The 11,340-nt window shown below is 39.5% G+C and overlaps 1 protein-coding gene across 1 annotated transcript; it reads right to left on the reverse strand.

Moving 5' to 3' along the window:
• Window positions 1-4,347: 4,347 nt before the first annotated feature.
• Window positions 4,348-7,238, reverse strand: LOC106081072 (PRA1 family protein 3). The gene is made up of 2 exons (XM_013242786.2): window positions 5,515-7,238; window positions 4,348-5,450 (listed from the first exon to the last, which is right to left on the reverse strand). Exons 1-2 carry the CDS (start codon window positions 5,867-5,869, stop codon window positions 5,218-5,220), a joined length of 588 nt encoding a protein of 195 aa, XP_013098240.1. The 5' UTR covers window positions 5,870-7,238; the 3' UTR covers window positions 4,348-5,217.
• Window positions 7,239-11,340: the final 4,102 nt, after the last annotated feature.

Genomic DNA, 11,340 nt, shown 5'->3' on the forward strand with positions numbered 1-11,340 from the left:
CTGGTCCTGGACCAGTCTCAGTAACGTCGGAGACGGCTGGGTAAAGAGAGGGGGGAGTCCGGTAGCAGACCAAGGACTGAAGGTGGTTGCGCCGACTGTCTCGACCTGGAGGTGTTCTCTGCCACTCTTCAAGAACCTTCTACCTCATACCAAGCTGCTTCTTCCTCGAAATCTACCTCGTCACAGACAACTGTAATGAGAAAAGGCACTTCGGGGAGCAAAATTTCCCCTGGGGATGAGACCACAAAGAAGCCGCAACGATGGGTCAGGGTGGGCAGGCCAGACGGTGGCCATTATGACCAGCAACGGCATTGATCATAACTGAAGGTATTGAATAGGACCTGCTAAAGTTGCTGACTTAGCAGAAGACAGGTGGAAAGTTGCACAGACAGGTGGAAAGTTGCATTCTCTAACTCTTCGGTAGAAATTGCTCTAATTCAGTTGGAGAGGAGCAATTCCACCCCCTTACTCATCTCATCGGTATACCTGCCCTATGAGGACACGGACCCGTCAAATGAGGTGGTACGGAAGCTTGTGCGTGAGAAAAGTGGAAGCTCTCGGCTGATCTTTGGTTGCGATGCGAATACAACTCACTCATAATGGATATCATTTTTGATATCATCAAAAGAGATGAGTCGATTTATGATGTTATCCTAGATTCTGGTCTGAGAATTTGTAATGTTGGCAATGTTCCTACTTTTCAAATTAGAAATAGGACAGAGGCGATAGACATCACTCTGACGAATTTCGTTTATTCTGTTTTGACGGATTGAAGAGTTCGGAGGAGTCCTCCTTCTTTACTTTAATCTGGTTTTGTCCAGGGAAAATACAAGAATCCCAGTCAGACTAACTGTACTTCTCATTTACCAAGTTAAGAGACCGCATCCTGTTAAGTGGAATGGGAAACTGAGGACTACGAGGAGGCTGTTAAGCAAATAGCCTCATAAATCGGCTTCTGTGAATGAGTGCAGAGGATGAAAAAGTCCTCTAAGTTTCGAAAAGTGTTATAAGTACCAAAAAGCCCTCGTGAATGTCCTGAAATATGGCAGAACTTGGACTGAGTCTACTCCCAAACTCCTGGCTCCACGGATACAAAGCTGTGCTGGGGCACTTTCCGTTGGTGAGGGGATGATAACAGAGTGGGGTATAGTCCGGGCGGTTAATTTGTTTGTAAACTATAAATCGACCGAACCGGATGGCATATCGCCTGCTATTCTACAGCGGGCAGGTTAGGGCCGTTTTCATGGCGGGAAACTCGAGTCACTCTCGGCCCAAGGAATTTAGGCCAAACAGTCCTTCTTCTTGAAGACACTGTTGGACGCGTACATAAGCTTGCCTACACCAAGGGTCGGTCAGTTTATAGTGCCTTATACGATGTGGTGGGAACAGGCGACTTCACTTTGACTATCTTCTTGGATATGGAGGAGCTTTTTAATAACGTGGAGTTGGGTCCATACATTGCTCTCTGGTTGATATGGGAGTGCCCCTTTTATGGTGAACTGAATTGATGATATGCCGAAGGCAGAATGAATGCATCTGAGGGACACCGCACTCTCTCTCGTGGCTTGGTTATCAATACGATTTTCTGGTCTTTCGAGGAGGAATGACGTTGTCATTTTGATTGGCGGTCACGCTTAGGAAGCTGTCTAGATGGACAAAGCTGGTGTTATTTACAACAGGTAGAACGTATGGCGAGTTCAAGGAACCGGTTCTTTATCGAGTGGAGCAGTCGTTCCCCCAGGGGCTAAATACCTGGACGCTATTCTTGATCAGTAGTTGAACTGGAGAAGAAACGCTGAAGAGAATGTCAAACGGGGACTGAATGCATTCTACTCATGTCGCAATTCGATAGTTAAGAGTTGTGGACTAAGATCAGAGACAAGCCGATTACTGGATTAGGTATATGTCCATAATGGCACGGAGCGAATTAATATTCACACCCTCTTTTCAACCTATCTTAACCTAACCAAACTTAACCTCACCTAAGTTAATCTCACGTAACCTAACATCTACTAATCTAACCCAGACCAAAGACGATCCGCTGAATGTACACTGGATGGATTGCTGGATTGCGGCGGTGCTGATACCGGGGCCGAGGAGGAGTGCTCCGAGAGCATCACAGGATGCGAAACTTGACCTAAGACCTTTGCACTTGTATGTGGAGTGCTCAGCGTTGAGGACTGCCGTCAGACTGAGGACCCCCGGGACATGGCGCTCTTCGAATTTCGGACATTCGCGGAAAGGCTGCTGGCGTGGAACGACTATGTGGCATTGGCGACGCGATAGAATATGTACCGGGCGGATCTTTCTTCGATGGCGATCTAGAGTTTATCTTGTAGGAGAGGTAGCTTTGGGATGGGGGCGTCCCGCCCTTCTTGAGTCCCTCTGTTTACACGAATGGGTCCCAGCTGGATGAGAGCATCGGGGCAGGAGATTTTGTTGAATTGGGGAGTAACATGACATGTCTTTTGAAAGAAGCTTTCAGGTTGAAGTTTTTGCGATCCTCAGGGCCTTTGATGTGTTCCTTAGCCAGGAGCGACGGTCCTTTAAGAATGTTATAAATTATGTGGACTGTCAGGCGGCGCTGAAAGTCTGGCTGTGGGTCATGGTGAAGTCGAGGCTTGTCGGGAGATGCAAGAAGCGTTTCGCACGTTTGGGGGTTGCTGTCAGATTATGGGCTTCGGGGTGTCTAGGGGCGAAAGGGAACGAGACGACTGACGAGCTGGTCGGGTTTGGATCGCGGATGTATTCTGAGAGTGCGACGCCGATAGCGAACCCCCTTTCTGTGCTGGCTGTTTGGGGTGGTGGATGCCTACTGCTCAAGACTACGTCTTAAAGCAATCATTCGCTAGGCAATATTGCAGAGACAAAATGAAGAGTGCAAAAAAACACAAATGAGTGTTGCGTTTCGTGTGATACATACGAAACAAGCTAGTGTGTGTACTTTGTTTTTGTTTTTGCACTTAGGTAACAATTCTCTTGCTCTCGTACACACCACACCACATTCAACGACAACAAACACAAAGCCTTAAGTAAAAACACCTAAGCCTTAAGCAAAAGCAACCTTAAGCAAATGAAGTTGATGCAGTTGAAAGCTGAAAAGCTTGTAAAAAAAAACGCATTTATTAACCGATTTCGCTGAAACTTAGACAAATTAGCTCTATTAGACTCTTTCAGATGCAAAATTGTCTAGATCGGACTATATAGGCCGATATCCTGATTTTGGGTCTTATGTCTTATAATAACAGGGGCATTTATAGTTTGATTTCTTTGAAATTGTGATCTTTGAAACGGTGAGTTTTTCAAATCCTACCGACATCCAATTCAAATATAGTCCAGATCGGACCCTTAGACCAATCTGCCATTTAGACCAATCTGCCAATTTAGGGTCTTAAACCCATAACAGGCGACGGTTGCGGTTGCCGCGGTTGCCGTTGCAGCTATTCCGTAGCTCGCAGCTAAGCTTCTCGTGACAGCAATAAACACCACACAGATCCTCAATGTTCCAGCCTGTGTATTGCTCACAGCTAACCCGGGCCAGGTGGAACGATGATTATGTGGTTATGGGGCACCTCCATCCTATGGTAATAAATGTAAAACAGAAACTCTAAAAATAGTTTTCCTTTTTAGGCAGCTAAAAGTAGTGTGCTGTTCCAGAAATAATATTAGTCACTGCTCTTGGAGATAAGAATAAATCGTCATACGTTTCAACAACCTGAAATGTGTGATACCAATCCCCTATAATTAAAATATTAGCTCATTATAGATTTGATTATCAAATCAGATTTTCCTTTAGTCTGTCTACACCACAACACCGCGGTAGTTGGGGCTGCCTAAATTTTGATAAGGCGTGTTGCTGGAATCGTTGGAATGTTGGAACCAAGCAGACGAAAGATAGAACACAACAAACTGCTGCAACAACAACTATCAAGCAACTAATTATAAAATAACTCTTTTAAAATAATCCATAGATGTCTTTCATTTTAACACTTTATTTTTGATTAGTAGATAAAATAATTTAAATTTTAACAATATAATCTTAAATATACTCAATATTACTGTATATTTAGCAATTATTTTCCCTTAGGAAAAATAATGTTATCGTTTTATTTTTCTTTTTTAGCATTATATAAAAATTCGGTTTAAAATTTAATAAGAAAAATTGAGATTTTCAGACTGAAAACGAAATACAAAAAATTAGGTTGTGAAGTCAAAGTAACTGCATTTAAAACCTAAAAGACATGTAGTTAAAGATTAACCACGGACGCCAATTTTCAAGACAAAGAATAAAATTTATGAGCATTCAATACTATAAATAAGCACAAATATATATAAGACAAATATAAAGACTTGTGAATAATAAATGTATATTTCTTAGATATATGTACAAGAAGACTGAATAATATAACTAGATTCAAATTTTATTTGTTGATTAGTCGATCAACGAAAAGGAGTCACAAAAATTCTTGTGAAATAAAAATAACCTACCCTAATACGAGACATTACTGAGCCTTAAAAAGCAAACACAATGTGTATTTTACCACACGAAAATGTAATGTATAGGTGTTGTTTCAAGTATAATACAACGGAAAAATGGACAACTTTATTGGCTGACCAAAGGTTTTACTCGAGCCTTTATTGAATCTAAAGAATCAACACAATGTGTTTTAACACCAAAAAAGTGTTGTTTTTAAGTTTTACATGGTGCAGTTTAAAATGGGACAACGTCAAAAAAGGGATAATTTTAGACGTTTGTCAAGTGTTACTCGAAAAAATATACATACATCCAATACAATATTGGATCCACAATATAACATATTGTCAGGTGTATTTTTAGTGTCCCCAGGGTCTTTTATGGCCAATTTTTATCGTAGCTATTAATTAATTGAATCATTCTATTTGACACCATGTTTGTGATTCGAGCAACTAATCAATTATATTCCATTAGAGGCATACGTTTTTTTATAAACTCTAGTGAAAGGCTAAACAAATCAACTGTATGGACATATTACTCATTAAGTTTGTTTAATATTAAATTTTTACCTTTTCCGTTATCGACTAATCAATCCATCTTTGCAATTTTCGCAATCTCTCCGAATAGCTATTTTCAAATAAAAAATTTGTCTGTTTAGTATACAAAACAGATCTCACAAAGTCGTGTCTGCCATCCATTACATCCTTCATCATATTGCTGCGACCAAGAACAATTGGGTTAATTTAACTGAGAACACGATCTGCGGCAATGTTGAAAGCATCCAAAAATACCCCCATTGGTGTTGAGGGGCCCATATTGACGCTGGCAACAGTGTTGGCGACCTTATTCTTCAGATTTCTCAATCTCAACGACGAATGGATGAACGTCAATGAGAAGGGCAGCAATAAAGTGAAGCAGGATAATAGAATAGCATCAAACCAATACAGCAGAAGATAGCCAACCAGCAAGGCACCACCTATATATTCCAAAAGAGTTTTCCTAATGAAAAGTTGATTAAAATGAATTTCATCCAAACCCACCAAGTATATACCACTTCTGTGTATCGCTGCCTCCACTTGGAACTCGAATACGCAAAAAGCGCGTTTGGCTACCACCACCGAAGAAATGAAGTATTATGGCAATAATCATGGCCTGAACAGTCAATCCACATATAATTTTAACTGGGTTGATAATCATCATTAGCCCATAAATGGCCAAGAACAATAAAAAGTAATTGGTTTGGTAGTAAAGCAGATTTTTGACCACTCGGTTTCCCCATTTATCGAAATCCTTTATATTGGGAATTTGAAATCTTGCCGAACCCAAAACAAAGTCATCAAGGCTTCTCAGAGGTGGTAGCTCCAAATTCTCCGTAACCACATCAGCTGCCGTCATTTTTGTTGCTTATATACGTCGCCACTAAAAAAAATAATAAAAATAACCTCGTCCGTAAATGCGCCGAAGTTTTATCCTTTTTTATTTTAATTATACGATCAACGCGTTAATAAACTCGTCCGTAAAATGATGACTTCTTCGTCTCTAAAGGTTGGTTTAGTGGACTGTGGGGTCTTGGGATGCAGTGAGTCAGTGAGTGTATGTAATATTAATTCGGCCGTGTGGCATTGCAAACTTTTGACTAATCGATAATAGAATTTTTGGGTAAAAAATTCGAAGTCGACTTTCACTGAATAAAAAAGTTAAGAACTTAGAAGGTAGGGTCATTTGCCCAACAACAACAACCCTGGTGGGTTGTTTACAACTCGTAATGTCAAATGCCGGCTGAGCAGTAGTATGTTTGCCGAGGTTTGTTGCGGGACACCCTAATGTATCACACGAGATGACATCAAACCTTAAGGAAGAAAAAAAATTTGCGTGGACCTCCCGGGATGTGAGGCCACGACTCCTACGTGGAGGCCTCCAGAGCCACGATTAAATCTCTAGCTCCCGGCGAGAGATTTGCTACGGAAGCCGGAGAGAACTTCTGGACACCCGCGAGACGGCAGCCACGGTATATTTTGCCGCTTGGTGGTCTGCCGTGTCCAGTGGCCTATTGCGGTGATGATGATTTTGTTTTGTTTGGCAGGAATTTGTCTGTCTTCTGCCTGTGTACAGCTTATGGCGGGAGGAGCATGCCCCTTGCAGTTGGGCTCTCCAGTACCCCAATTAATTCCAATTGCTGACATGGGTGAGTGCAGCACTTAATGTAGCTGTGGACTCCATCACATATTTTGTACCCAGAAAATTGTGATGCTGTCCTCAGCAGCATCACGTGTTGCATTCACCAATGTTTAGGAATTGTTTGACTTTTTTGATTAATTCCATTTGCTGGCATGGGTGGGTGCAGCGCATGATGTATCTGTGGACTACATCACATATTTTGTACCCACGAAAATTGTGATGCTGTCCTCAGCAGCATCACGTGTTGCATTCACCAATGTTTAGGAATTGTTTGACTTTTTTGATTAATTCCATTTGCTGGCATGGGTGGGTGCAGCGCATGATGTAGCTGTGGACTTCATCACATATTTTGTACCCACGAAAATTGTGATGCTGTCCTCAGCAGCATCACGTGTTGCATTCACCAATGTTCAGGAATTGTTTGACTTTTTTGATTAATTCCATTTGCTGGCATGGGTGAGTGCAGCGCATGATGTAGCTGTGGACTTCATCGCATATTTTGTGCCCACGAAAATATGGATGCTGTCCTCAGCAGCATTTTGTGCTGCATTCACCGATGCCAGTTTTGCCCAGGAATTGCTTGGTTTTTTAATTTGTTTAATTTATGTATTGCTGCCGCCTCCGAAATGTGTGTGCCAGAAATGAAATGTGGTTTCAAGAAATCAGCTGATATTGAAATGACGTCTGCCATCTGACAGCGTTGCCACCCTCCCTCTTAGGAGATACACTGCACAAAATTGTTGTTGGCGTAGTAAGGTTGGTAAAGCAGTTCATTCATCAAAACCACTTAAGAGAATTTAAATTAGGGGAAAGCTAGCAGAAGAGATTTGACGATTTGGAAGAAATGGGGAAAATGGAAAGAGACAGAATATGATCAAATATGTCTTCACAGAAAATAAGAAATGGCTTCAATGGCTTTTGAGTGAGAATTAGCCTATAAAAGGGGGTCTTGGAAGAAAAATGCCATATTAAGTTTGGTTCAATTTGTGCTGTGAGATAGAAGTGGAAAATTTTAAAGTTTTTTTTTGTTATTCAAGAAGTTGATACGGGTAAAATTGTTAATGACAGTGAATAACATTTTTTGAAATTAAATGCGTTTTTTTGTAGTTTGCCTAAAGAAAGAAGTGTTTTGTGCCGGGATACGAATTAATTGTTTGTTTGTTAATTTGTTTCCGATTCAGAGTGATAGAAGGTAGGTTTGATATTGATATTTGCTATGAGCAAGGGCAGAAAGTGAAGGTTATTTTTCCTTTTTTTTAATAGGAAAAGCCTCCTGGACGTCAGGGGGCGTTTAATTTTCTATAAGACTTCCTGGAAATCTTTTCTTTGCCAGACGTTTTTGGCTGCATGTGAGTCAGCAGCACGCCGGAAACCACAATAACAACTTAAAGCAAGGTATCCACTAACAAAGGCATAAAAAAAGGTAGGCCGTCCACTTTTCTTAAGTAAATTGCGAAGATTTGAGTGCGTGAACCAAGAGGATATAACAATATCAGGGAGCGACGATAAATCCTCCAACCGTGGTGTTCGTGAAATATCAGCGCGTCACCCGGTTGAGGTTATGCTCCATCTGTGGGAGAAACTGATCGTTACGTTTTGCATGCCAAGGTGATCCCTGCATGGGATTGGCGAATCTATTATAAACCCTAAAAGCAAACCCCAAATCATGAAGTTATCTTTGACCAGATAAACGTTCCCAGTTCACAACCACCAGTAAAGACATATTATCTGCCTGACGGAAATCGTCACAAGTATTGGTGGCCGTTATTAGACCCGCCGAATTTATAAGGAGAAACCTTAATACCTTTATTTGTTCATTTATATCTAATAATTTATTATTTTATTGTAGTGCGTAGATAACTTTTATTATTTATTTACATAAATTTCTTTTAATTATTCTACATTGACATTTTTTTTTGTTTTTACCCATATACATATTTTTTGTTAGGGAATTTGTTCTCCAGTCTTTTTATTTAATTTTTGTCAGAAATTTCGATTGCTTAAAGACCTATATTTTATGTTGTAGGACCTGACTCGTATTATTTTTTTTTTTTTTTACATATCAATATATTAGGTTTTTTTTATATATATATATATATTTTTTTTTTTTTGATATAACTATATTCATAGGAAATAAGAGTACAATCGTTGTTAGTGTTAGGTTTTTAGAAATACTTTTTTATAATAAAGGAAAATGATTATATTGTGAATATTTGAACAGAAATAATGTTGTGCTAAATTGTGATTAAAGGGGGGTGTCTACGTGAGGTAAGTGTGGTGGCTTGAGCGGGTTTCAGGGGTCATGTTTTGAAGGAGAGGATGTCTACATGATCATGGTAGGGCAGGGCGACTGGAGGTTCCCATCTACCTCCCACTTAGGAAGAAATCTGTGCTTGTGTGTTAGTGTTGTCTTGTTGGTTAGAGCAATTTTTTTTATTGATGCGACCCCAGGGCAAAAGATGATGGGATGGGACCTCCCCTGAAGAGGCGACGAGAGCTAGCCGGTGCCCAAGTCATTTTTGGCCGCAAATAGGGGCCTCGTAACAGGTTAGAGGAAGAAAAAAGTTTCGTCATTTTTCTGGCCCAGTGAAATTCATGTTGTTTTGTTCACCCACCGATGAAAGCCAAATTTTATGTTGAGTGAAAAACGTATACCAGCACTTCCTTCTATAAACGAAACACCACACCAAGAAATAGAAACCGAATCAATTATGGCAACAATAAAATACGCATGTGAAAATTGTGATGGTGAAAATATCAAATCTTCCAAGCAGATTATTTGTTATTGCTACGAAAACAACCACAAAGAATTGTAAAACAACTGACAATCCATTTTTCCTTTTTTCAATTGTCCTACTCAAAGCGGATGTGATGATATCCATTTTTTTTGCCCAAAATTTTTTCATGATTTCTTTTTTTAGATAATAGATTTTGAAGCAAAGAAAACTAGCTGGTTTCATTCAGTAGGATACATGGCGAAACAATTGAAGTTGGTCTCATTTGTACAACAACCATAAATCATATGGTATAATCTACCATATTGTCATCAAGCTGATCGTAGTTTTGTCAACACACGCAAAGAAATTTGTGTGCGTGTGTGTATACGTGTGCGTATATGAGCAGAGAAGATGCGAGAAAGAAGATAACAACAAAGAGAATGCAAACAAAAATCTGTCATCTTAATACCGTCAAACCTGGCCAGCTGTACAATTAAGAGATAGCGTCATTAGCACAACAACAAAAATCTACCTTCAACGAAACTACTTTGAGTGGCAAATGCCGTAAATTGAAATGGTTTTAGAAATAAACTTTGTTTTACAACTTATCATCTTCAAATGTGTTTTAAATTGGTGTTCATTATTATAACATTGCTTTGTTGTTTATGTTTGGAATATCAAATAAACATATATTAAAGATTTTAGAAAAAAATCCACAGCTGGGTAATCAAGCGTTTGAAATTTAGATTTACTACAAAATCACAACAAAAATAAAAAAATCGCCATTCAGTGTTGCCACACTTGAAGTAGTGTTTTTGGTCATCAAAGTTAAAAATTTTTGAACTTTTACGTATTGCTTTTTTAACATTTATTTGCAAAGTTGCGACGCGACGCTCCTCAACGCTCATTCTTTTCAGGCCTTAAGGGTTGGTATTCTATTCTGCTTTCGGAATAGCCACTAAAATTTGTAATTGTTCCGCGAGCGGAATTTGACAGTAATCAAGTGTTTTTATTTCCATGCCAAACCATTTTTTTACCTTCACTTATTGTTTTCTCTATTTTATTGGGTTGCCCAAAAAGTAATTGCGGATTTTTTAAAAGAAAGTAAATGCATTTTTAATAAAACTTAGAATGAACTTTAATCAAATATACTTTTTTTACACTTTTTTTCTAAAGCAAGCTAAAAGTTACAGCTGATAACTGACAGAAGAAATAATGCAATTACAGAGTCACAAGCTGTCACAATTTGTCAACGCCGACTATATGAAAAATCCGCAATTACTTTTTGGGCAACCTAATACATATTTTTTCTCAAATAAGTAAAGAGAAAACGCACCGTAGAAACTAATAAAACAAACAAAAATGATGACGGCAATAGTTTCACTATAAACAGAGTACTTCTTTTCCGCCTATTTTCAGCCAACGTTTCGCCGAAGTTTTTTATATGGAGTTTGACAGCATTCCGCTTCAAAAGCTGAACAGAATACACAGCTTAACAGAGCACGCATTTTTATAATAAAATTCAAACAAAAAAATCACCGTTTACCATGTTTGTTTTTCACTGTGGATAGTGGAATGATCCATACGAAGCAGCTGCAACGGCAGTTGTGGACAATCAGAAGTATCGAGCGGAGGCTCACAGTGATGGACCGGGCGGCATGGGTTATTGAATTAATATGAAATACTGAGTGCCTATGACGCTCGATATTACAAGGCGAGTTATTGGCGCCTTTAAATAACCAATGGCCTCCTTGTACCTGGGGCGATGGGCCCTTTAACCGACCTTGCTCACACAGGATCTTGACGAGGATCGCCACCTCCACATGAAAATGTGGCTACAACAACAACTTTTAACTTTTTTAAAAGGCTGGTGTTTTGCGTTTTATATCTCATCTCCACGTTTTGTATATCTAATGTTTCGGCACTGGTGCACGAACAGCTCTAATATTACAACTACAAATAAAAAACAGA

Source organism: Stomoxys calcitrans, chromosome 5 (assembly GCF_963082655.1).
Source record: "Stomoxys calcitrans chromosome 5, idStoCalc2.1, whole genome shotgun sequence".
Taxonomy (NCBI): Eukaryota; Metazoa; Arthropoda; class Insecta; order Diptera; family Muscidae; genus Stomoxys; species Stomoxys calcitrans.

Excerpts from the sequence above, each read along its gene's own strand:
- LOC106081072 (XM_013242786.2), bottom strand. The coding sequence starts at position 5,869 with ATGACGGCAGCTGATGTGGTTACGGAGAATTTGGAGCTACCACCTCTG. Across the intron at positions 5,451-5,514 it reads ACAGAAGTGGTATATACTTG|GTGGTGCCTTGCTGGTTGGC; the intron begins GTGGGTTTGGAT and ends TGGAATATATAG.